The following is a 24,819-nucleotide window of genomic DNA, read 5'->3' as shown; positions in this document are numbered from 1 at the left end:
TGGTCAGCCGTGGACTGGTTTAGGTTTCTCCCAGTTGTTTTTTTAATCACTCTCATCAGATTAGCTGAGCAGGGGCAGTCGAGGCCAAACGCTTCACAATTAACAGCGCAGAACCAGCCCACACACACACACTCACACACACACACACACACACACACACACACACACACACACACACATCCATCAGTGACTTTTCATTTGTGTCCATTGAGTAAAGCTGCATTAAATCACGTCTGTGATCCCCTCACTCTCTGAGACAATGAGGAGCCGATTTAAATGACAGAAATGAGGACCACCAGGACGGGGAGGAGGAGGAGGAGGAGGAGGAGGAGGAGGAGGAGGAGGAGGAGGAGGAGGAAATTCACATGTTTCCAAGACGAGTTGATTCCATCAAATCATTTTTGGGATTCTAAAATTAGTTATGGACACTGAAAAATCTTGCAGCTCTATTTGACCAAATTTACGCAGCGAAGAAAAAAACCCACAACATTATATATTGATGCATTCATTTCTTAAATCACACTGGGAGTACCTAGCAGGAATTATATTTGCTGAACTTCGGGATTCTTTGTCTTGAAATAAGGAGAAATATGTTACTTAATTACAATCTAAAACACTATTCAGTAAAGGCGAATGTCAGCCTAGAAACACAGCACCATGCTATCAAAAGAAATGTGGCTCCACACATCATCCCGGGCATGAGCCCTTGGTCCTAAGCAGGCAATGGCCGGCCTTCGTTTGCAATCCATCAAGCATGTGTGGTTAAGAATGGTCAAATTAATTTGAGAAAACGAGGAGGCGGCATCAGTGTATTCAATGTGCAGGGCGGCAGGAGAGGTCAAACTCTGTTCAACTATGGGATGATTGACAAGTTCCTTTTTCTGTCAGAGTGTTATATTGATGATAATTGATTGCTGTCAGAATTTAAGCACATTGAGTGAGCAGGATATGTATTTATCTTTCAAGGGATGAACTCAGGCACACAAGGCGATTTCATATTCACTATCTTGGTTGTTGTCACATCCTTTTGCTATAAAGCTAGTAGCCTAAATTCTTAAAACTTGGGGGTTCAGTGTAGAGGCCAGGGTCAAGTGTTGGCTCTATGTTGCCTCTGCCTGGGCCACTATGTGCACAAACTTTATATTGAAACTTTACATTGTTAGCAACATTAGCAGGTAAAAGAGTTACGTCTGACCAGAGAGAAAGATGTTTTTTTTTTTTTTTTTTCGCAGAGTTTTGTCTCTAAACACCTCCTCCTCCTCCTCCTCCTCCTCCTCCTCTCTGCTCCACAGACTCGCCCTGTTCTTCTCTTTCACTCCCTCACCCTTTTTTTTTTCTTTTATAGTTTCCTACTACACCTGAAAAAGGGACATTTTTGGAGGTATAAAGAGAGGGATAGTTTTACATCTCCCCGGGCTGGGAGGGGGGTGGGGGGGGGTTTGTAGAGGAGTGGTGGGAGGGGCACTCGGCACAATGTATTTTACATGAAAGGAAGGGAGTAGAGTTACCATGCCGATAACCACTCATACAAATGGGGAGAGCAGGGAGCTTTGGGCAGAGGACAGGTAAGTGTGTGTGTGTGTGTGTGTGTGTGTGTGTGTGTGTGTGTGTGTGTGTGTGTGTGTGTGTGTGTGTGTGTGTGTGTGTGTGTGTGTGTGTGTGTGTGTGTGTGTGTGTGTGTGTGTGTGTGTGTGTGTGTGTGTGTGTGTGTGTGTGTCCTAGAGAGAGAGAGAGATGTCAAGCTATAGAGATGGAGGTTGTGTTTGTGTGGTGAGTAACATCCTTCATGAGTGAGCTTTGTGGTCGACACACGAAGTCACAGACGGGGATAGCTGAATGATCATGTTGCACAGGTGTGTGTGTGTGTGTGTGTCTTTTTTAATTCAATCATTCTATAAATCCTGCAGCAGAGTGTAACAAAGTGATCATCTAAAGTCTTTCTTAACCCTCTAATTTTGACTTATTTTTGTAAATATATTTCACAGAACTATCTAATCATTTTGGCAAATTATTTGACCATTTCTTGTGTTCTTGCTGAAATGAGAGGAATGATAACACTCCTGTGTCGGATAAGTAATGCCACAGTCACTTAGTTTAGCTCAGCTCAGCACAGCAGAGGGAAAGAAATAGGATCAGACAACGTAACTCACCGATTTATTGAGATTTGAAGAAACGTGTGTGGGGAGTTGTAAGAGAGCCAGGCGCTGTTTGCCCTAGTGGTCCATTTTTTTATGCTAAGCTACGCTAACCTCAAGCTGCCTGTTGAAATAGTTCAATTTAACTCTCAGTCAGAAAGCAAGTGAACACATTCTCCCCATGTGGCCCATGGCTCTTTCACCTCGGACTGAATACATTTATTTAATTGATTAATTAAGAAAACGTAATAAATGTGTCATTTAACAAAGACAATAGATACATTTGCATGCTTTGAGATCAAAACCTATCCAAGGAGCTTTTAAATAGTTCTGCATCAAAATAAAGAGAAACGAGAGAAGAGACAAAGAGGAGCAGAGTCTGTCTCTGTCTGTTTCACTGGCTCCTGAAGGGAAGATGAACGGCTGTTGTTCCACTTGAAGAACAAAGTTTTTCTCGAGGGCCTCTTGAAAGGGAGCGAGGCACCCCAGTCACACATTTAAAACCCTCCTAAAGTCAACAGAAAATCTTTAATATACTACCAGCTTCCTCTCCTCAGTTCACTGCTCTAGAGTGCCTGTGCCACACCGCTCTTCAGTTGTCTTTAGTTTTTTTCTGTCTTTTTTTGTTTGTTTTTGTTTTGTTTTGTATTTCACCAGGCGTGTTTTGGGACACCTCCCCGGCTCCCTTCTCGGCTTGCTGTGAAAATATTTCATCGGGGATGTTTTTGGACGACCCCCTCCTCATGGGGGTCCTGCCTGGCTAATAATAAAGTGCTTGAGTTGTCAAGCGCTTCGGCAACACCCTAATCTGTTCTGACAACTTGTTCCGCGCACACACGCACGCACGCACGCACGCACGGCCATGTTGGTATGCAGGTATCACACACTTTTAACAGAGGTTTGCCCCCATGCACACACAGATCTACGGACAGTCTATCAATCAAGGTGTTTATTGGGGTTGGGGTGGGGTGGGGTGGGGGGGGGGATAAATGCTGTGGGACGGCTCAGTGGCACCGTCACCATGGTGAGCGAGCTAAAGGTGGCCTGTGCACAGTTGGAAACGGTGGCCCTGTTCCAAATTGGTCTCTCAGTCTGTATACATTAAGCTCCATCTCAGCTGTTTCTGTACAGTAACATTTATACCAGTGTGTGTGTGTGTGTGTGTGTGTGTGTGTGTGTGTGTGTGTGTGTGTGTGTGTGTGTGTGTGTGTGTGTGTGTGTGTGTGTGTGTGTGTGTGTGTGTGTGTGTGTGTGTGTGTGTGTGTGTGTGTGTGTGTGTGTGTGTGTGTGTTGCTTGGTTCAACCTGGTTAGGAAATCTCTTATTCATGGGGTCCGTGTTGGAGTTTCTACATCGTGGCTTTGTTAACCTGTAACAATTCTATGAAAATCTGGGATATTTTGTTTATTCTAAGATGCCATACTAACGTAAGAAAGATAACATATGTTTGAAGAAACAAGCTTGTTGGATTAAGGGCAGAAATTGGCAGAAAGTCAACATAGTATTGTGGAGTATGAGTTGATGTGAATGCTGAAACTGTTCTTTATGCGTTACGTTAACGCCCACTGGACTTTACATTTATTTTCTTTACATGCACTCTGTGAGTACGTTACATACACTGTAAGATTTTTTCTCATTGTCGACTGCACAGCTCCTACATTTCACCTTTTGTACATTTTCTGTTTTTTATTTTTTATATTTTACATTTGTAAATTCTATATTATATATTGTAATAGCTTCTTATACTTTATTATTTAAGTTGTTGCTAGATCTGCTTTATTTCCTTTCTTAATTGTTTAGTACCAATTCACCAAGTCAAATTCCTTGTATGTGTAAATGTACTTGGCAATAAAACCCGATTCTGATTCTGAGAAGTAAACAATGTTGTATTTCTTTACCATAGAATGAGCCTTTTATATCAAAGCCAGTGGGTATTTGTCAATTTAGTACACAACATTGCAGCACTGTGTTTCTATAGTAGCACCAGGCTGGACAAACCCATAACTGGTTGTAAAAAGAGCCTTCCACTACGTTTGATTTAATGAGGGGGCAATTACAAGTTGTCTAATGTTTACTAATATTCGCTTCACAGCCATGTAGAGAGGTTTCACTCAAACTCTGGTTCATTTGATCAGTGTGAACACCAAACGCGCGCCGTCGTGCACCATACTCGGGTACCATGCACGAGTCCACTTGAAGAGGTGGTCTTGGGCACGATTCATGTGTACTCGAGCAAGGTCCGCGGGAGATGTGAACGCAACCGTGCTCAAACAAGGAAGTGGGCCACTATATGAATTCTGTAATTCTAAACAGCTCCTGTCTCTTAAAAAAAAAAAAACAGTTTTATCCGGGCAGCACGGCACATTTCATCCTCTAAACTGAACGGTACATGTGGACATAGTAAGAGGGTCCTTGTTGGCATCTCAGTAATAACAGTACATCTACAGTAAGCAGGTTGGACTCTGTGAGTGGTTGCTTCTTCTTCTTTCTGCTTTTTGGACGGTTTCGGTACATTACATTTTCCCCCTTTTTATTGTGAATTTTACTTTTCTTTTCTTCTTCTTTTTTTTTTATGAGAACGGTCAGAAGCTTGTGCTTGTTGAAGGTTTGTGGTCATCTTTTTCCTGTCATTTTAGGACTTGTATATGTTTGTGTGTTTATGCCTCCCCATTAAACACCTTGATAGCCATATTGAAAGAGAACCATCTTCAGACTGAGGCAGCCCAGCTAGCAGCTACTGCGCCTCCTCCACCTTTCCTCTAAACTTCACGACTGACACACATTCAGCCAGTGTGGTTCCAATTAACACAGACTGAGTGTGTGTGTGTGTGTGTGTGTGTGTGTGTGTGTGTGTGTGTGTGTGCTCAGGTGTAGATGCAAGTTTCTGTGTGGCTGTGGGTGAGATGGGGGAGGGTGTATGTGAGGAGGAAGGTCAATTTCACGGTGTGAAGTTTATGGCCCTGCTTTTACTTTCTTCTGCACAGCGAGAAGTTGAGATTACAACCACACCATGTCTGCACTTTAGCTACGTGGGACTAATCAAGCCAGAGTTCATACACATGGGTGTTTTTCATTTGAGGGGCTCACTGGTTTGATTTGAAGTTTCTCATTTCATTTTGCTTTGCTGAAACCGCACAGAGCTCGTTATAGACCTTTACAGAAAGGTAAACTTTTAGACGTTAAGCATGAGTGAGTCTGTAGCATCTAACAGCTGAAAGAAAGCAAGAGGGTAAAAAGAGAGAGAGGAGGGGGAGGAGAAGAGAGCGAGGGGGGGGAGGAGGCAGAAGAGGAGGGAGATGGGACGAGTGAAATGTTCCTCATTACTAGAGTGGAAGAAGACGGGAGCTGTGCATGGATTGACTTCGAGAAAGACTGATAGAAAGAGAGAGAGAGAGAGAGAAAAGGGTTGTGTGTGTGCAGTTTGAGTCCTTTATCTGCCGCTTCATGTTTTATCAGAGTTAAAGACAGAAGCAAAGAGAGAGAGAAAGAGACGGGCATTTTCTACCGTAGAGCATAAAGGAGAAAAAACTTGACACCTGGAGTACAAAGTGAAAGAGAGGCAGATAGAGGCAAAGTGTTCCTGCTGGAGGAGTGTGTGTTTGTGAGTGTTTCTGTTTGTATGTGAGACCAGTACGCCTTCATCTGAGGGACAAAAGTGGATCGTACACCTCTGTAAGGCTTTTTGAAGCCGCAGATGAACTGACTGAACAGATTACAGCCTGAGGTAAGACGGCATCTCTACCTCTCAGTGTGAGAGTGTCACACGTTGTCATAGAGAAAATATCAAATAGTTCATTCTTTAAAAAATGGTTAGCACTGTTAACTAAAACTGTTTTAGCCTATTAATCGGGCTAATTAATAATGTGTTCTCACAGCTTAATTAATTGTTTCCTTTTTTTTATCATTGTAGTGAATTTTATTTTCTTATTTACAAGTCACACTTCTGCAAGAATATGCTGTAAGTAATAATGTTTGTAAAGGAATTGTGAAAAGTGTTATTCAAGATATTATTCTGCTTTAATTTGGCTAAATGGGTGCAATATTGAGAGCTTTTCAAAATAAAACAATGTTAGTAGGTTATGTTGACAGCACTGCAGTCCTTTCAGTGTAAATTAGAAGAGTTTGTATGACAGTTGTTTTCAAAACACTCCATATAATCTGAATGGATGCTTTTCAATTGTGTAAACTGAAGGGACTTTTGTTAAAGACATTGTGATGATTTGTAATTGTTAAGGATTCTTAGATATTCTGCCCCTTTTAAAAAAAAAAAAAAAGAAAAAAAAAAAGGAAATTATTTTTTAACTACAGGTGAGGTTTGGTGACGGATTAAAAATCAGCTCCTCAATGTATTTAAATAAAATATCCCCATTAGTAGCACTATTAATTTAATTGTATTAATGTGGAGGCTAATTGCTTTTTTTTTTATATAAAAAGGAATTATTTGAAGAAACATTTTTGGACTGTGGTTATGTATCAGAATTTGTATTTGATTAGAATGTAAAACAGAATTTCTTCTTTCTCTCTACAAATAGACTTTAGTTTGTGTGTGTGCGGGTGAACAAATCCATGGTATCAGATGTCCCTGTGCAGATGGGTTGGGTTATAACCAGAAAGACACAACACTGTTCTTCTTTCTCTCTCTCGTCAGCCCCCTTTTCTCTTCCCGTGCCGGGTTGACACAGTTTGCCAGAAAAGCAAAACACAAACCTAGTTGACGCACCCTCCACACAAAATTTCAGATACCTTATTGAGGTCAAGAGAAGCACAACATTTGGATGGAGAAACAAAAGGAAGAATACCAGGATTTAATACAGCGCCGCCATTTTTCTGTCTCACACAAACTATTTAAATTAGCAGCGCTTTAGTATCCAGTAAACTGCATTTTATTACATCCATTTGATGATAACTAACATCAGTAAGTTACCATACAAACACAGCAGTGTGTAATTCCCTTAAATAAATAATTGTTATTAGTGCTAATTACTTTAGGTACCTGCATTTATCCCTTAGGGAGTCCTCGGCCCGGCAGGTTGTGTTCCAGACCGGTCACCCAGCCAACCAGGTCAGAGGTCACCTATTTAAGAGGCTCAGGTGACACAAATGGGTCCTTCAGGCATTCTGGCCACCTAAGAGTACAAAAAGAGGCTCTTACCTTTATCATCAGAATGAATTATATCGCTACAGAGAGAGAGAGAAAATAGTTTCAATTTTTGAAGCTCTATTTTGATTCATTATTTTTAAAGTCGGGGCCGTTTAGTGCAACATGACTTGTGTCTTTGAATGACATATAAAACAAATGAGTTTCTCAAGCTAAATGTATAGAGTTAAATACGGAACAAAATAATAAAGACACTCTGAGACACAGAGACTCCAAGAGGTCGACAACACAGAGAGAAAGTGTGCAACGGATTAAAGTCTGCTGATAAAAGCTTTTCAGGATCAAAGCCTGTGTGTGCTTGTGTTTTCATAGATCATGTTGAGGCAGAAACAGACAGGATGGCGTATGTGTGTCCCTCTGTGTGTGTGTGTGTGTGTGTGTGTGTGTGTGTGTACGTGCACATGCGGGCCGTGTGTACGTCCTCGCGTCTGTACTTCAGCCCGAGTGTGCGTTACATGTGGATTGCAGTTTCTCACCGCCATGCTGCTGATGTCGTGACTGACAGCCTTGTTAAATTTCAGTAAAGCATGAAACGTGACATGAAAGTGGCTTGTGTGTGTGTAAGGGCGAGTGTGTGTGCTTGAAGTGAGCGTGTGTGTGTGTGTGTGTGTGTGCGTAAAGTGATCCATACGAGGGCACTGGCTAACCTTTGAACTCTGTCTTAAACGGCTAAGTGCTGCTTCATATACACTCTCTGCAGGATCCTCTAATCAGAACCATAACACACACGCACGCACGCACACACACACATACACACACACACTCTTTCCAGTTTCCACATACCTGCAGTTTAGCGTCTGCTTTCTTGAGCTGGTCCAGGGCTTTGTCCATACACTTACCTGTGATTGCGATAATGTGTAAATGACATGAATATTTGCTGCCTGCGTGAATTTCGAGTGAGTGTGTGTGTTTGCGTCTGTACGTGCGCTTATGTGTGTGTTTGGCACCTCGCGCGTGCCCTACACCTCGACAGTGTGTTGACACAGTGATTACAGGGCAGCTGGTACACATTGGGCCTCGCTCCGCCCTGCATTTACTGTTCTAATTAGTTCCTGTTCCAAATAAGAGCTAGGAATTTTAATAGGGAACCGCTGCTCTGTCGTCCAGCTCCGCATACCCTCACACACGCAGCGACACACGCGTAAAAACCAGCCTGAGTGTGTGCGGTGAGCATACCGAGGCCGAACTGCTGGAACTTTTTCTTGCAATGATGAAGAAAAAGTTCAAGCAAGCAGTGATTGACACAACCAAATGTCTCACAAAGAATTAGGGCTCCATTAAGTGTCCGCCCACAGTGTGACCTGCTTAAAGGTTGAAGAGTGAAGCGCTGTGACCTAACATGACCCCGCGGTGACTTTTGAACTCTTGAAGGGGTTGAGGAAGGGGCCGGAGCTGGAGCTGCGGATGGAGCAGGGTCATGGGTGAACAAGGGAAAGTTAATATCTGTCACTTACACGCCAGTTAGCACTCCTGTCATGGCGGTGGCTTCAGGCACGGACACCGGCTAGTGATTTATTTATTATGATGTGTACGGTTTCGCAAAACTTTTAGGAATATGAAAACTTCATAGGAAGCATCTTTTTGCAATTTTCTGTTTACCTTGGGATTATTTCAAATCAGATTTGAGTTCTGGCAGCGTTCTTTTTCTTTCCTCTTTCTTAAACTGTAAAAAGCAGGAATTCATTTAGTTGTTATGCACAACATTCATGATGCTAATAGAATTTGTCTCATTCATAAACACTGGTTTATGAGGCTGCTTTTTGCCACAGAACTCTGGTTCTTATTAAATGTCTGCATGTGTGTGTGATTTAATGTGTGTGTAGTTCTGTTTAGTTACATTTTCCTCTGCTCTGGTTTCTCTGAAGGTGAAGAAATCACACAGTGAATCTCATGTTCCAGACCCTTCGGACACCAGGTACGCTCACATGTGTCTGTTGGTATAATAGGACAAGCGACATTCTCAGAAGAGTTTGTTGTGTGTGTGTGTGTGTGTGTGTGTGTGTGTGTGCGTGTGTGTATGTGTACGTGTGTGTTGTTGTTGTTTTGCTGGTCATGGTGCAGAGAGGTAAGGTTTCACTGCAGATGCAAGTTTTGATGAGGTCATCAACACTTTCTCAAAACCTGTGTGTGTATCTCTCAAACACACACACACACATGCACTCACACACACTCAAAAGGATCATAAGATATATTGATACAGTTGGAGGGCAAGCAAAGGGGTCATGCTGTACTCTGTCTGCGCGCACATATGCCAAATGAATCATTTTAGACATTTGTGATTCAAAAAAGTGGAAAGTCTCCAAAGTATTTTCTAGTTTCAGAGACTTCAGTCAGATGATTTGCTTTACTCTCTCAGGTGTTAGGTGATAATGTAGTCTAAATGTATTTTGTTTGGGGACTTTTGTTGGGAGCGAACAAGATATTCAAAGCATTCATTTTTAGCTTGAGGACAATGAGGTGTACTTTCTTCACAACTTCTTTTACAATTCATAAAGATGAATCATGTCGGTGAAAAATAAAAAGCAGCGAAATTAAGAGGATAATCCGTCAGCTGCTTTATGTTTAAATTTGTTTCACACACCACATCAAATGCTCTTTATTGTAGTAAGATGCAGCATTTTGCAGACATAATGTGAAAACCAGAAGAAAGTTTATGAAACACCAACTCCTGCCATCGCCTCCTGAGAGGAGCGAAACAGAGAGGAAAGAAGAAGAAGAAGAAGAAAAAAAAAAGACAAGGAGGCGAGACCGAATCATTTCCTTCTGTTGAGAGACAAAAGAAAAGGATGGAGCAAGAGTGTTGAAGCACACGAGAGAGAAAAGTAAAAAAAAAAGAAAATAATCTGTGAAAATACTTAGCTCTTATTGGCAAAAAAAACCCACAATATATCCCCGGCTTTGAAGATAAGGCTTGGCTCAATATCTCGCCCTGCATTACTTGTTGTTGATGTTTAAACAGCGGCCTGTGTTTTCAGTTCAGCAGTGCAGAATGAGTGTTTCGCTGTAAATAGAAAAAAAGCACAAGGAGAGACTTGATTTAGTGTGTTTATCTTTTATATGCTCTCGTTTTTTCGACCCTGAAGTGGTGTCTGTCGAGTCTACTGAAAGCTATATTTTTATACCTGTCAGTCATGACTGTGGTTTGCAGTCATGTGTGGTGAAGCTATCTGCCCACAGCATTGAGATGGACTGCTTCCAGGCCCTGACACGGATGTATCAAACACACACACACACATGTACACACACACATGTACACACACACACACACACACACACACACACACACACACACACACACACACACACACACACACACACACACACACACACACACACACACACACACACACACACACACACTCTCTCTCACACACAGACGTATTCACTCAGAGCAGTAGCCCCCATTTGTTTAACTCTCCCTCCATCTCTGTCATTTCTCACTTTGATGTCTTTGGATACGCACACATGCAAATACACACATTTAGAAGGGGGAACTATCCATACACACAGTGATTCATAGTTAAACTATGTCACCCACAAGACAACATAACAAAATATGGGTTAAGTGGCAACAGTGGTGAAGAGTCAAATCAGTCTTTTATTCGCTTTTCTCAGTGTGCATATCTCAAAACCATAGACAGTGGATGCAGCAACAATGATGTCACCAATTTACCCATATTCACATAACATGCTCTGACATCACACTCAGACTGGGAAGCTTAAATTGCTAAGTTGTACAAATGTTTTCTAAGTTTACAACATTTTAAATGAAGAGAAGCTGCCAAATCTCTTTTTTTCACCATTCCTGTTTTTTTTTTTTTAAAGATTTATTTTGGGGCTTTTCGTGCCTTTAATGCAGAGAGAGGACAGTGGATAGAGTCAGAAACCAGGGAGAGAGAGCGGGGAATGACATGCGGAAAGAGGCCACGGGTGGAAGCAAACCCGGGCCTACCGCTCGAGACGAGAGTCTCAACACATGGGACGCGAGCCCTAACCATTGCGCCACCAGCGCACCCCATACCTGTTTTTTTTTTAACAACAATAAAGACAATTCTTTGTGAAAACAAAGACGATAGCTTGGCCATATTTCAAGTTAAAAACTAGTTATTTTGATATCCGATTAGCTTGCCTCGAAAAACTGCTAATGCTAGCATTGCACCACTTCCTTGCTAATGTTAGCATGAGCTAGGAGTTTGGCCTATCTGATGATTTCTAGTTCCTGAAATATTGAGGTTAGCTAAGAAGTGGTTTGATGCTAACATTAGCTGTTGTCTGACGGTAGCTAACTGTTTATCAGAGATTTTGTGTTACCTTTAAATATGACTCAATGTCCCTTCAGATATCCGTTGTTTATGGTCTTTTCAATTGCCGGTGAACTGGAAAGGTGTTAATTAAAGCATTTTGTCTTATTCCTTACATTCAGAGCCACAGCAGTAAGACAACATTTGAGCTTCCACGCTGAGCTTGACAACAGGTTATTGTGGTCAAATGCTTTGTGAACAACATGGCGAGATTGGCATTTGAGCAAGACATGATCATATTTGGCCGAGGGGATGGAAAGGCAATTGCACATCTCTCTCATGGTTGAAAGATTTGCTTTGGCAGCACGTCGTCAATCACAGGTGGCCACACCTTGAAGCTTACCATGCTTTATTGTTTACTGCCCCCTTCTTTTCCCCCAAGCGGCCATCATGCTGTATTGAAGGGCATTTAAAAAGAGAAATTTAAACCCCAAACTCAAAGAAAACACATGTTTACTGAGATATTTAACCAAGAGAGAAGTATAGTAATTTTCAATTTTGTTTTTTTTTACAATGAGATGCATTTTTGCAGAAGTGCAGTCGCCCTCTGCTGGCCATTATAAAGAGTCCAGGTTTTAAGAAGTTCTGCATTGGCTACACTTTGACAGGAGGCTACATCTACTTTTTATATACAGCCAGTGTTTAAAATACTATGACTCTTACCTCCTCTCATGAGGGGTTATGATCATGGAAGTAGGTACCAAAATACCCAGTCAATACTGATGTATTAAGTGCAGGAAAAGGCAAACTATTGATGTTAATATACGAACAGAATGAAGATGCACACACATTAGAAAAGAAACACACGTGTTCCACAACATGTGTGGAACACATTGTAAAGCTAAAGCATGCTGGCAGGCTGTGGGTTTGTATGGAAGCCCTGAAGTGCCCCCACAACACACCCCACACACACTCCATAAAAGAGCCAGCAGGCCCGCAGACAATGTCTAACGCCTCTGAACACATGCTTGTTTAGGTTAACTGGTATGAACAAGCATGAAGTTTATGACTGTGTGTGTTTGTTTGTGTATGTGGATATGTCACTCAATGTGTTTAGTGAATTCTCAGTGTAATATATAGAGGTGGGAGATTCCCAGCTGTGAGAAAATATTATTCTTGATCTGCCATTCATTCAGCAGAATTTGGAAATCTGAGTTCTTCTCATTTTCTTTCCCCCTCCATCCCTCCTGTTCCCTCCTCCTCCTCCTCCTCCTCCTCCTCCTCCTCCTCCTCCTCCTCACTCCTCACTCCTGCAGGTCTATGGAAATGCAGGACCTAGCCAGTCCTCATAACCGTGTGGAAGGTGGAGATTCAACAGGCTCAAAGCTGGACAAGAACAACCTTGGCAGCCCCTCCATCACCACCAATGGGACAGGAGGTGAGAGTGTTGGGTGCTGTATGAATGCGATATTGTCTCTAGGACGGGGAAGTAGATTTCGTGTTTAAATTATTATTATTTTTTTTAAAAGAGGGGAAGCAGCGGTTGACTGAAATGTTATATTACTCACCTGTTTTGATTGGACAAAGAGTATGAGTCATGCATATTTAAGGGCGTAACTGATCTGACTGCAAGTAACTGCATTGTAGCCATTTGTCAGGAGACTTAAGGCTCCAGCTCTGTGCCTGACGTTAGGTTGACCAAAACATTTATAGCGTTAGCATTTACAACATAGCGACTGCTATGGATGAGCTTAAAACCAGTGACCTCACCCATTGGTTTCTTGAGGGCCGAGACTTTGTCCATGTTTATATACAGTCTGTGAGTATATCACCACCTATGACGTTGCTGGCCTTCATTGGACATGATGTCTGATGAAGGGGTAGGGATTAAACTGTCACGGGTGGCGGTATCATTAAATGAGATTTGGAGAAGCTTCTGGTGTTCGGACTCAGTCATGGTTTTGTATTTGTATTTCTGTCCAGCATCCAGTGCTTAACATGTTTGTACTTTTGGCCAGAGCCAGGCAAACTATTTCCAAATGTTTTCAGCTTTTATTCTATAATAAGCTAACTTGCTCTTCGCTATAGCTCAATTCTTAACCTACACACTTCAAAGTGGTTTCAATCTTTTCATTTTACTCTCTGAAAAAGCAAAGAAGGTTGCCAAAATGTAATAATATTCTCTTTATAGCGCACACAAAAAAGTTGAATTAAATGTGTTACAAACTGAAATGAGGAGCAGTGAAAGAGTGAGTCATCTCTTTGCTGACTAAGCGTTTAAGATTGCACCTTAACTTGTCATGATGGCACCTGATTAATGTCTCCTTTAAGCGTAATAAGAGAAATATATTAAAAAAAGTGAGCTTAACTGTACAAATTGTTAAATGTTTGTTGAGGAGAGAGTCATGACATGAAGTTATTTTTCCAGCAGAGGTTTTACATGAACATTATAAGCTGCTCTTGCAATGTCATGTAACGAAATGTATTGCAAAGTCATCAGTCAGAAGCGTCTCAACATGCAGAGATAAGTACTTTTTGATCGATTTATATAGACGGAAAGCGACCCGCACACATACACACACATTCCCCCCATGTTGGCGCGAGGACTTGGGTATACCGCTGGAGAATGTGTGTAAACACACGGTGAAGCACTTCTACTCTCCTCCGCTAACCGCTTGGCAAAGTGTGTGTGTGTGTTTGAGTGTATGAGGGGAGAGTCCAAAATCCCACTGGAAACTATTTCCTCTACAAGAGCATTAAAGCATCACTGCACTCTAAGCTGTCAACACCAACAAGCCCTCTCCTCTCTGTCGTCTCCTCTCTTTTTATTATTTTCCTGTCCTTTCCTTCTTCTCATCATTTTTCTTCTTTCACCCTTGGTCTTTTGTCTTTCATCTGCTGTCGACTGCGTTATTTTTGACACAGCGGTTTGATGTAAAAGATGGATGTCAGTGCTTTTTGTTGCAGTTGTTCCTTAGATGTGAAGGGCAACGGAACCCACTTTTTTAATAGAAATGTAATGGAAATGTAGTCACACTGATGTGTGGACACTCACACAGTCACAGAAACAGCCGGGCTCAGACTGGACTTAGCGGAGAATTCAGACCATATTAGTGCACATGAAATCATCTCTGATGAGCTCACATTTAATGGTTAAAGCAGGCAGAGCCGGGACTACACGCTCACAGCCAAAACAAACTACATACCCAGCATTCCCCTCACCTGACATCAGTCGGCGCTCAGGCCCACGGGCCATCTCCATAGCAACTCGTTTGTCTTCATTAAGGCTTGTCAGATGAGTTGTATTGCTGCCCGAGGGAGCTAATGAAGTTGTCCTGGCTTAATGGAGTTTTCAGATGTTCACTGATGATGACTTTGAATTATATGGAGAGAAAACAACAAAAGTAACTGAAAAACATAATGTGGGATGTTTAAGTGGTTGACAGGTCGACTTCTTTCTACGTTTCTTTTTATGTGTTTGAAATAATAATCATGGACACTACTCTAACATCACTTTTAAAAACGTTATTATATATCTGTTTTTATATTGAGGAAGGATATGGCAAGAAAGTTTGATGAAATCTAGTGTGTATTCTATTTGAGCCACTGAAGTCCCTGCTTTACTTCCTGTTTCACTTCACTCTCAGCTCACTGAAAGCTACCTGCCCCACACCAAGAGCAGCAGTTTAAAGTTAGAGAGTAGGTAATGAACATAGCAGTTAGCTGCTCAAGGACACAGATATTCCCCTCAGAAGTTGGTGGAGAGCATAACAGAGAGTAAATACTAAAAAAAAAAAAAAATTATCAGATGACCAAAAGCTTTGTCTCTACATGAATGCCAATGTCCCCTGGTTATGTAACGAGGGAAACGACGATAAGATTAAAAAAAAAAAATGATTTAACTCGTAAATTGAGTTCAGTGTGAAACATTTTTTTAAATTATTTTTAAGCCATATATCAACCTTTTTCATCAAAGTAAAACAAGTCTGCTTTAAAGAAGAAAAAAAAAAGATCAACACCATGAATTACAAACCTGAGAATGGTGTTTGATTCTCAGTGCATTCTATCCTCACCAACCTCCCACCTTGCACCCCTTCAGGTGAAAACATGACAGTTTTAAACACGGCTGATTGGCTGTTGGGCTGCAGCAGCCCGCCTCCTGCCCCGGGCTCCAAGGACTATGGTACAGAGATGCATGTGTGTGAAACTAAGGCCAGAAACCTTACAGTGTTCCCTTAACTGAAAAAAAAGAATGAGTTTCTATAGTTTGGGCTGATCCTAGATCGGATGGGTTTTTTTTTTTTTTGTGCTAGAGTTGCAGTGACTTTGATGTGCTGTGCAGTTTTCTCTTTGAATGCAATTTTATCCCAGTGTTTGTGGAGCCAGTCAACAATTTGGGAAAAAACAAACCAAAAAAAAAAATCCAAGGAGGACCCTTGGGATTTTGCTGACTTAAAAAAAAAAAAAAAAAAATCAGTTATAGCGGGAAACCTGCATGCAACATTTGTTCCCATACTCAGACTGCATGGTAGTTTTCTGCTCTTTACTGAATAGGATTTTCTTTTTGAGTGTGTGGTGATACTCTCTTACTGCCCACTGCTAACACTGACATTTTCCATCTCCTTTTAGTGAAATCAGAGCCTATGAACAGCAGCGACACAGTCACCACAACAGGCGACACAGTATTGGACACATACACAGGCTCAGGTAACACACATCTCCTCACACAAAGAGTGGCTCTCATGTACATCTGGACGGGAAAAGAAACACAAATGTCTGTGTAACTCCCACACACACACACTCACAAACAACACCATCTATTTCAGCTGAGCAGTAGGCCCCGCTGAAAGCTTAAATCCCATGAAGCATTGCCTGTCCTTGGATTGCGTCATCAAAAGGCTGGCAGAGGGGTGAGAGCGAGGGAGAGACATTTTTACACTTGTCTTTTTTTACACTCACACACACACAGATGACCCCCTGTGCCCCTTTCAAACGTGCACACACTGACACACAAAACCATTAGGCAACGCACACAGGGAAGGTTTAGAAGCAGCGGGCGGTTTGTCAGTGTTGAGCTCTGACATCTCAATGACCACAAACAGACATTGTGTTTTACTAAGAGGCCTGCTGCAAGGGGGAGAAGTTGGCTCGCCTCCATTCAAATAGCTACAAATTAGGTTCACTGTAGCAGCATTTCTACTTAAACATGAAGAGGCCTTGAATTAAGCTGCTCAGTTTTGTTACACGTGAAGGAGGTGGAAGATTTGAGTTGACATCATTTATAACTAAGCTTTGTTGTTTTTTTTTGTTTTTTTTTTATTATTGTGCTGTCTTTAGTCATCACCAGCAGTGGATACAGCCCTCGTTCGGCCAGCCAGTACTCCCCTCCGCTCTACCCGTCCAAGTAAGTCAGATTTTTTTTTTTTTTTACAAAACAAAAGACTGCTTTCCGAGAATCCTCATATGTAGAACTGTTCCAATCATTTTGTATCATCACCTGTCATATACGTATCTCCCATCGCAGGCCATACCCTCACATCCTCTCCACACCGGCAGCTCCTCCCATGCCCACATACGCCGGTCAGCCCCAGTTTGGCAGCATGCAGCAGTCCACCGTCTACACGGCGTACTCCCAGACAGGACAGGCGTATGGTCTGTCCACCTATGGTAACACTAAACACACACACACACACACACACACACACACACACACACACACACACACACACACACACACACACACACACACACACACACACACACACACACACACACACACACACACACACACACACACACACACACACACACACACACACACACACACACGGTGACACTGACTCACACATTTGAGCAGCAGAGGCTTTCTATAATCCACACTGATAAAAAGTGTCCAGGTGATACTTAACTCCAAAAAGGCATCTCTAAAAATCCAGGCAATCGACTTTTTTTTAAAAATAGAATATGAATGTTATGTAATAATAAATTACCCCAACACTGAATCCACAGGGAAAATATGCATCGTAATTTATAGAAACACGATTATTTTTCAATTTTATGTTATTGGCTTTATAAAAAGCAAGAACATATACTTGTAGTCAGAGGACCTCAAGGTGTTGAACAGTCCGTAGGGATGTCGATTCTTTCAGTTTAAACCAACTTAAAGCTCTTGTGAGGTCATTTCAACTGTGTTGATTTTGGCGCCCCCTGTGGAAAGCAGTGCCTCTTAGCTTATTTGTTTTTTTTTTGTCTTATACATGTGTAAGTAGTGTCTTTTTTTTTTTTAAATTGAATCCTAGCTTATTTTGAAGGTCAAATGTATAACTCTTTATGGACCTTTGTTATGGAAAATATTTTATTTTATTAAATTAGTTTATTAAACATATAAAGTTTTTTGAAGCTGTAACACATTGAAATGTTGGTGATTATTATTTTTTTTTCTGTCTTGTGTCAGACCTGGGCGTAATGCTGCCGGGCATTAAGACAGAGAGCGGCCTGGCTCAGAGTCAGTCTCCTCTGCAGACGGGCCTCAGCTACAGCCCAGGCTTCACCACACCTCAGCCCGGACAAACTGCGTACTCGCCCTACCAGATGCCAGGTTAGTATCCTCACTATTATAAACTCTGACTGAGAATAACTCTTCTGTCTCCTGATTCCTCTTCCTCTTTGTGTCCCAAGGTTCCAGTTTCACTCCTTCCTCAGGCCTCTACGCCACCAACAACTCAGTGTCCAACCCCGCCAACTACACTGCCACACAGCAGGTAAGTACCTTATTACAGTCTGTATACTGGGGGGACCCTCTGCTTAAACCTGGACCGCTGGTATAGTTTAACTGGAAGTAACATATATTTTCCCAGGCTATAAGAAATATCTTCAGATGAACCACGCTGTACATTCTCTCGGAGTGACCAAGTGAATTCACTTATTTATGCCCGTTCAAACTAAACAAGACCGTTTAATGTGGTTGGTTTTGTGATAGTGTTTGAGAGCAGAAGTGGTTTTACAGTCACTCCCACACACTTTTCCTCTTCCAGAGCTGCTTCAAAAAATAAAATCTCATAAGACCCTGACGTTACACCAGAGACAGTAGAGACACAGATGATTAGTCTTTGTGAAAGAGTGTTGTGTTCAGAAAAACTCTCTTTATGATGAATTGTATTGCGGTATTAAAACACTTAAAGGGGATCTGAATGTCCTGCTGTGATAGATGTAGGCTGTTTACAGGAAGAAAGTCGAAGTGTGGCTTGTGTGGGTGGATTAAGGGGAATAAAGTGTGTGTATGAGTGAGTATGATTTTAATAGAAAAGACAGAAAGGGAGAGCGGGACGGATGCACGGCGAGTCTTTGTGTTTTCAGTCTTTGTGTGTATGCGACCGACCGAGTGTGTTAGTGCATTCATGTGGTGTGCTGCAGTTTACAAGGACTTCTAGAGATGGAAGTAGTGACAGGTTTAGAGAGCGGACTCGTAAAAGCCCCCATCTCCACTGGGTCAGTTAAAAAGCAGAGACACAAGGCTTTAATTGTTTCTGAGGTATAAAATACAGAATTGAGGGAATAAAAGAATAAAGAAATGAGAGGGAACTCTTGTAAAATGTCTTCAAAAAGTCACTTTGAATCTTTCCAGGAAAGTGAAGCATCTCAATTCTTCCCTTTTGTTTTCAGTCTTTTTGCCTCTGCTTTTTACACTGTGTGCTAATCATCTGTTTGTTTGTTTTGCAGGAATATCCCTCATATACGACGTTCGGCCAAAACCAGTACGCCCAGTATTATTCCGCCTCCACTTATGGGACTTATATGACCTCAAACAGTGTGGACGGCACAGGTTCCACAGCAGCCTACCAGCTGCAAGATCCAGCTCCGGCCATGACCGGACAGGCTGCTGAACTCCACCCAGGTACGTGTTAAAAAAAAAAAAAAAAAAAAAAAAAAAACAACTCAAATCTCTCATGGTTTCATCTATTTTAACTGAGTTCAGAACTCTTTTTCAGCCATGATGAAGCACAGGAAGTAACTTTGGACTGTTGCCATAGTTACCTGGCTTTGCACTTGCAAGTGGGAGAATTGGCCCATGTTTCCATTAATAGCATATGAGCTTTGATTAGACGGAAGTTATGTTAATATAGCACTTTTGATAAAATGTCAAAGATATCATAAAGGGCTGACATCCGCCAAACATGCATAGAAATATGCCCCCCCCCCCCCGTCTCTCTCTCTGTACACATATTTTTACTTTATATTGGCTGTCGTACAGGAAGCCTGATCAAAGTTACTTGTGATTGTCGCTGACACTTTCGCTGTCATTGCTTTTCTCTTTTTTATGTCGTCTTTCTCTTCTCTTGGTATCTTCCTTGTTTTGCCACTCACATGCTCTTTGTGTCTTTTTGTGTTCTCATCCTCCCCCCTCTACTCGCTGCCTGATTGAGACATAACAATATGCGAGCTGAAGCTTAGCGTCTGGTTCTAGTTACCACACAGCAGTGGGAGCATATGGCATTAAGAGTGTGTGTGTGCGCGCGTGTGTGCGTGTGCGTGTGTGTGCGTGCGTGTGTGTGTGTCTGCTCCTGTAGAACTCTGTATGTACAGTATCTTTGTGAGAAGCATCAGATTTCCTAACTTTCTCTAATTTATTTCACGGCTCCTCTATTAAATCCTGACATGGTGCGTTATCATGAATCTTTCAGAAAACCAGGGGTACCTTTGTTGATATGATTGGTAGTGTTTCAGTTGATCTGCAGTGCCAATTACCATGACTTATTAAACCTGACAAGATGGCTTATTATTGTGCAAAGTTTTGAGTGATCGCTTTTCCTGAGGTGAACATAACTCCACAGCACCTGTGGGAGCGGCTCAGACCACGTCATTACTGATGCCCTAATGCAGAAAATATATTTTGAGACCAATATTTCATTCTTTTTTTTTTTTTTAACTTCAAATGTTTAAAAAAAATCTTCTGCTTGGATGCACTCTCAGGGGACTTTGACACAGTACAGAGCCCCTCCACGCCCATCAAAGAGCTGGACGACCGGGCCTGCAGGAGCGGGGGATCCAAGTCTCGAGGCAGGGGTCGCAAGAACAACCCGTCCCCTCCACCTGATAGTGACCTGGAGGTAAGGACCAGGAAAGCCCCCGCTGACAGAGCACACTCTGATAATCAATTCAAATCTCAATGGATATGTGTTATTCTCTTTGATCTTCATCCCCTCTGCTCGCTGCTGGAGTCTCAAAACTAGAGCAGAGAGGAGGCTCAAAGAGCAGGAACACACATACCTCTGTCCATTTTGTGAGCACAAAAAAAGATGAACATGCTAGTGTTTCTCATTGATCCCCTTTTTTTCCCCCCTCCAGAGGGTGTTTGTGTGGGACCTGGACGAGACGATCATCGTCTTCCATTCACTGCTCACTGGCTCGTACGCACAGAAATATGGAAAGGTATATTATCATTCTGCCTTCACTGGTTGTTTGTCTTTATGGTGTTTTAAGTCAGGCGACAGACTAGAGGAAGAGAACGGTCTGGTTTTGATTAAATGGAGGGTGATGAATCTTAAGATCCTGTTGGAGCTTAAAATAAATTGAAAAAAAAAAGCCAGATCTGCCAAACGATGGAAAGATAAACAAGGCATTGTGTTATGAATAATCCACATGAGTATTGCTTCAGTGTAACTGTCGGTGGATTATTTTCGCCCTGACTTGTTGTCTGACAGGCTTCATCTAGGAAACTGTGATCAGGTAGAAGTAGTAGAGCTGCAGACACCATTCAGGATGGAAAAGAAAAAGTATTTTACCTGAGCTCTATGTTAGATCAGTAACATATTTATTCATTATTGAGAAAATATTATTTCATTCAAATGTGCAACAATTAGACACAAATTAAAACATAAGAAGGAAATGTTCTATTCATTCAAATTTCAGCACAAGATCGTCTTGATTTAAAATGGCATGATGACTAAGTTGAACTGTTTTTTATAATTTGAATATTAAATATAAAACTCACATGGACCTTACCATTCACACAAGCTCGGTTTTTGTGGATATCTGTATCTACTTTACATCAAACAGCACCAGCAATGGTATGGTCCATTTATATAGACGACCACATGTCTAAAGGTGTCTTTCAATATACTACACAAAAAAAATAGCTCATGCTATTATTATATTAGTGAATCACATTTAAATCGCATCATTCCACACAAAGACTGATGTTTATTCCAATCTGTATTTTTGACGTATATGGTGGTCCTTCTCACATAACAGCCACACAGTTTATAGTTCCCTTTGTTTAATAGCTCTTGGCTCTGATCTGAGATAATCATATGTGGCCAAGGCCACAGATTTTTATTAAGTGATGTCGTTTCCTGTGGGCACCACCAGCCTGCCTTGTACGTGCTCTGCATCGCACTCTGCAGCCTGCAGAGTCCATTCTGATATTCTTGTTTGGCAGTGGAACAAGAGCTGGCACTGCACACACACACACACACACACACACCGCTGTAAGCCCAGGCGTTTTACAGATCGGGTTTGTGGGCACTGATGTACTTCCTATTTGAGCAGCAGTCGTGGAATTTAATGTTTGGCAATCAGTATTTAATGGCCATAAGAAAGGCCCTGCTGAGTTGTAAATTTCTCTGTGTATGAAAACGAGAACGCAGTCAGCCTTTTTGGTTGGTTTGTCTTAACAGTAACAAGAAACACTTAACATACAATAATACTCCAAATTAAGTTAAGAAATGATTACTTCTTTTTCTTTTCAAACAAATAATGACTAATATTTTGCTAAATGCTCTTGTTACATTTCCTTTCCTTTTTTTCCTAATAGAATATTTTTGGGGGTAATCTCAGGTCGAGTAGGTTTGTGTAATCTGACCGATTACAAGATAAGACGAGTGTTAGAATATCTGCCTCGAAATAATTTTACAAGCATTTTTTTTTCACCTCATCTGCCACTGATGCCCTCGATAAATACAGTGGCAGCTGTTTCTGTTCACACCTCGCCAAAAATAGTGTTTACAATGTTGACATAGCAACCACGAGACCAAGGTACGGCTGTTATACATGTCTGAGGGTTTATCTCTTTTATATGATGTTCCCTCTTTTTATTGATTATACAAATCTGTTTCACAGGGATACTCACCTGTTATTGTAATGATCACCATATCATCAGCTCGTAAATGATATGTAGGAGTTGAATTGGTTCAGGCTTTTTATTTAGATATTTGGTATCATCTGTGATTGATTAACATGTTTGGTCAAATATGATATATAAAAAAGCCACATCAGCCTTTTTTGGAGCTTAAAGCAGATCCAAATAAAACTAAGCTAAGAGAATGAATAAGTTTCAGGTCATACTGATGTTCATAATCCTCCTCTGGATGTCATTACCTGACAGACAAACGGTCCGGTCTCTGTGATGGACAGGGAGGCAGGAGAAGAGTTTAAGAGAGAAGAAATTGCTTGTATCGTTTTTAGTTCTTTTTAAGTTTTAGGGAATATTATGGAGCGTTCACTCTGATCTTAGCTTTTTCTCACTGAGGAATGCTAATGCTCTCTCTCTCTCTCTCTCTCTCTCTCTCTCTCTCTCTCTCTGCCTTGCTCGCTCACTGTCACTCTCCTTCCTCTTACTTTCTATCTATTCTGGTTGCCTGACGGTGTCAGCGGATCGCGCGGCTAGCTGTCATCCCTCTCTGACCTATCACAGATGATGGTTTTTGCAGCTGAGCCCTTGGCTGGCAGCACAAATACACACACACGCACAAAATCACACACACATACGCACAAACCATTCACATACCACATACACTCCAAGCGTCTCTCTTTGAGGTTACACACTCTCTGTAATACACACACACACACACACACACACACACACACACACACACACACACACACACACACACACACACACACACACACACACACACACACACACACACACACACACACACACACACACACACACACACACACACACACACACACACACCCCTCCCAAACACCCACCAATACCAAGCATGAGGAATGTTGATATGTTGATGGGACTGAACAAGTGCAACCTGTCTGTCAGCATCTGTTCTGATGAGTGGAGCGTACCAATGGGCATTTGTGGGGGGGGAGAAGTAAAAGGGATGTACGACCCCAAATTTAAAAAAAACTGTGACGTTGTGTACAAATGAAAATAAAAACAGAATATGATGATAAAGTATTGAAATATTTAATTAACAACAGAACAAAGACAGGATATCAAATGTGGAAACAATATATGCCCAATTTGAATATAATGCCGACAACACCTTTCAAAGAAGTTGGGACATTGGCAATAAAAGACTTAATGTTGTGAAATGGTTTTAAAAAATCCTGATGGGATATATCACAGTTGATAAAGCAAACTGGCAACAGAGAAGTGACATAATTGGGTCTAAAAAGAGTGTCCAAAAAAGGATGAGTCCATCTGTAGTAAGGAGTGGGAGAAGGGTTCTCCAAAGTGTCACAGCTCAAGAAAATGTTTCTCAATGTAAAATTGTAAAGAATCTGGGCATTACATCATCTGAAGTATATAATATTAGTAAGAGATTCAGTGAATCTTTCAATGATATTGTAAGAGGGCTGAGGCGAAAAGGAAAACTGTCCTGAGGTCTGACGAGGCAAAATTGTAATTCTGTTTAGAAATAATATACACCCCGTCCTCCGGGGTAAAAAGGGGAGGGACCCACTGGCTTGTTGTTATCAGGGCTCAGTTCAAAAGCTGGAATCTGTGATGGGATGGGGTTGCATGGCGCTTTACTGGCCTGCCCGCAGTCATGACTTGTCACCCATTGAAATATATGGTGCATTATGAAACTTACATACCAAACATCAGAGACCCCAAACTGCTGAAGAGCTGAAATCCTACAGAATGGGAAAAGCTGAAATGATTTATTGGGGGAAGGGTGAGGGGTACACAGGGAAGCAAATCAATTGGGAGGTAGTTCATGAAAATGACCTGTTATAGCTGTGATGTCATGACGGTAACGATGATGTCATCTTCTTCCGTCAGGACCCTCCTATGGCAGTAACGCTGGGTCTGAGGATGGAGGAGATGATCTTCAACTTGGCTGACACACACTTATTCTTTAATGACCTGGAGGTGAGACACAGATCAGACACACACACACACACACACACACACACACACACACACACACACACACACACACACACACAAAAACACACACGTGAAATGTTCTATTTTAAAAAGCTACAGTTTAATTCTTGCCGAAAACGTAACTATCTATCTACTATACCACTTATCCTGT

At 41.6% G+C, this 24,819-nt stretch overlaps 1 protein-coding gene across 10 annotated transcripts in view; it reads left to right on the top strand.

Annotated features, from left to right (window-relative positions):
- eya4 (EYA transcriptional coactivator and phosphatase 4) overlaps positions 1-24,819 on the top strand; it is a 44,068-nt gene that overhangs the window by 14,799 nt on the left and 4,450 nt on the right. For 3 of the 10 annotated variants that reach the window (XM_065963538.1, XM_020638828.3, XM_065963546.1), the window contains exons 3-14: positions 9,158-9,207; positions 12,850-12,971; positions 15,633-15,716; positions 16,163-16,240; positions 16,871-16,937; positions 17,058-17,200; positions 17,988-18,131; positions 18,212-18,294; positions 19,253-19,427; positions 20,504-20,640; positions 20,879-20,962; positions 24,561-24,650. In XM_065963538.1, coding sequence (XP_065819610.1) covers positions 9,158-9,207; positions 12,850-12,971; positions 15,633-15,716; positions 16,163-16,240; positions 16,871-16,937; positions 17,058-17,200; positions 17,988-18,131; positions 18,212-18,294; positions 19,253-19,427; positions 20,504-20,640; positions 20,879-20,962; positions 24,561-24,650 — 1,257 coding nt within the window. Of the gene's footprint in view, positions 1-5,479; positions 5,859-9,157; positions 9,208-12,849; positions 12,972-15,632; positions 15,717-16,162; positions 16,241-16,870; positions 16,938-17,057; positions 17,201-17,987; positions 18,132-18,211; positions 18,295-19,252; positions 19,428-20,503; positions 20,641-20,878; positions 20,963-24,560; positions 24,651-24,819 lie in introns of those variants that run through there. The other 7 variants (XM_065963544.1, XM_065963543.1, XM_065963541.1 and 4 more) reach the window with 6 other exon arrangements.

This window comes from Labrus bergylta, chromosome 15, assembly GCF_963930695.1.
Source record: "Labrus bergylta chromosome 15, fLabBer1.1, whole genome shotgun sequence".
Taxonomy (NCBI): Eukaryota; Metazoa; Chordata; class Actinopteri; order Labriformes; family Labridae; genus Labrus; species Labrus bergylta.
This window is presented reverse-complemented; position numbering and strand designations above follow the sequence as displayed.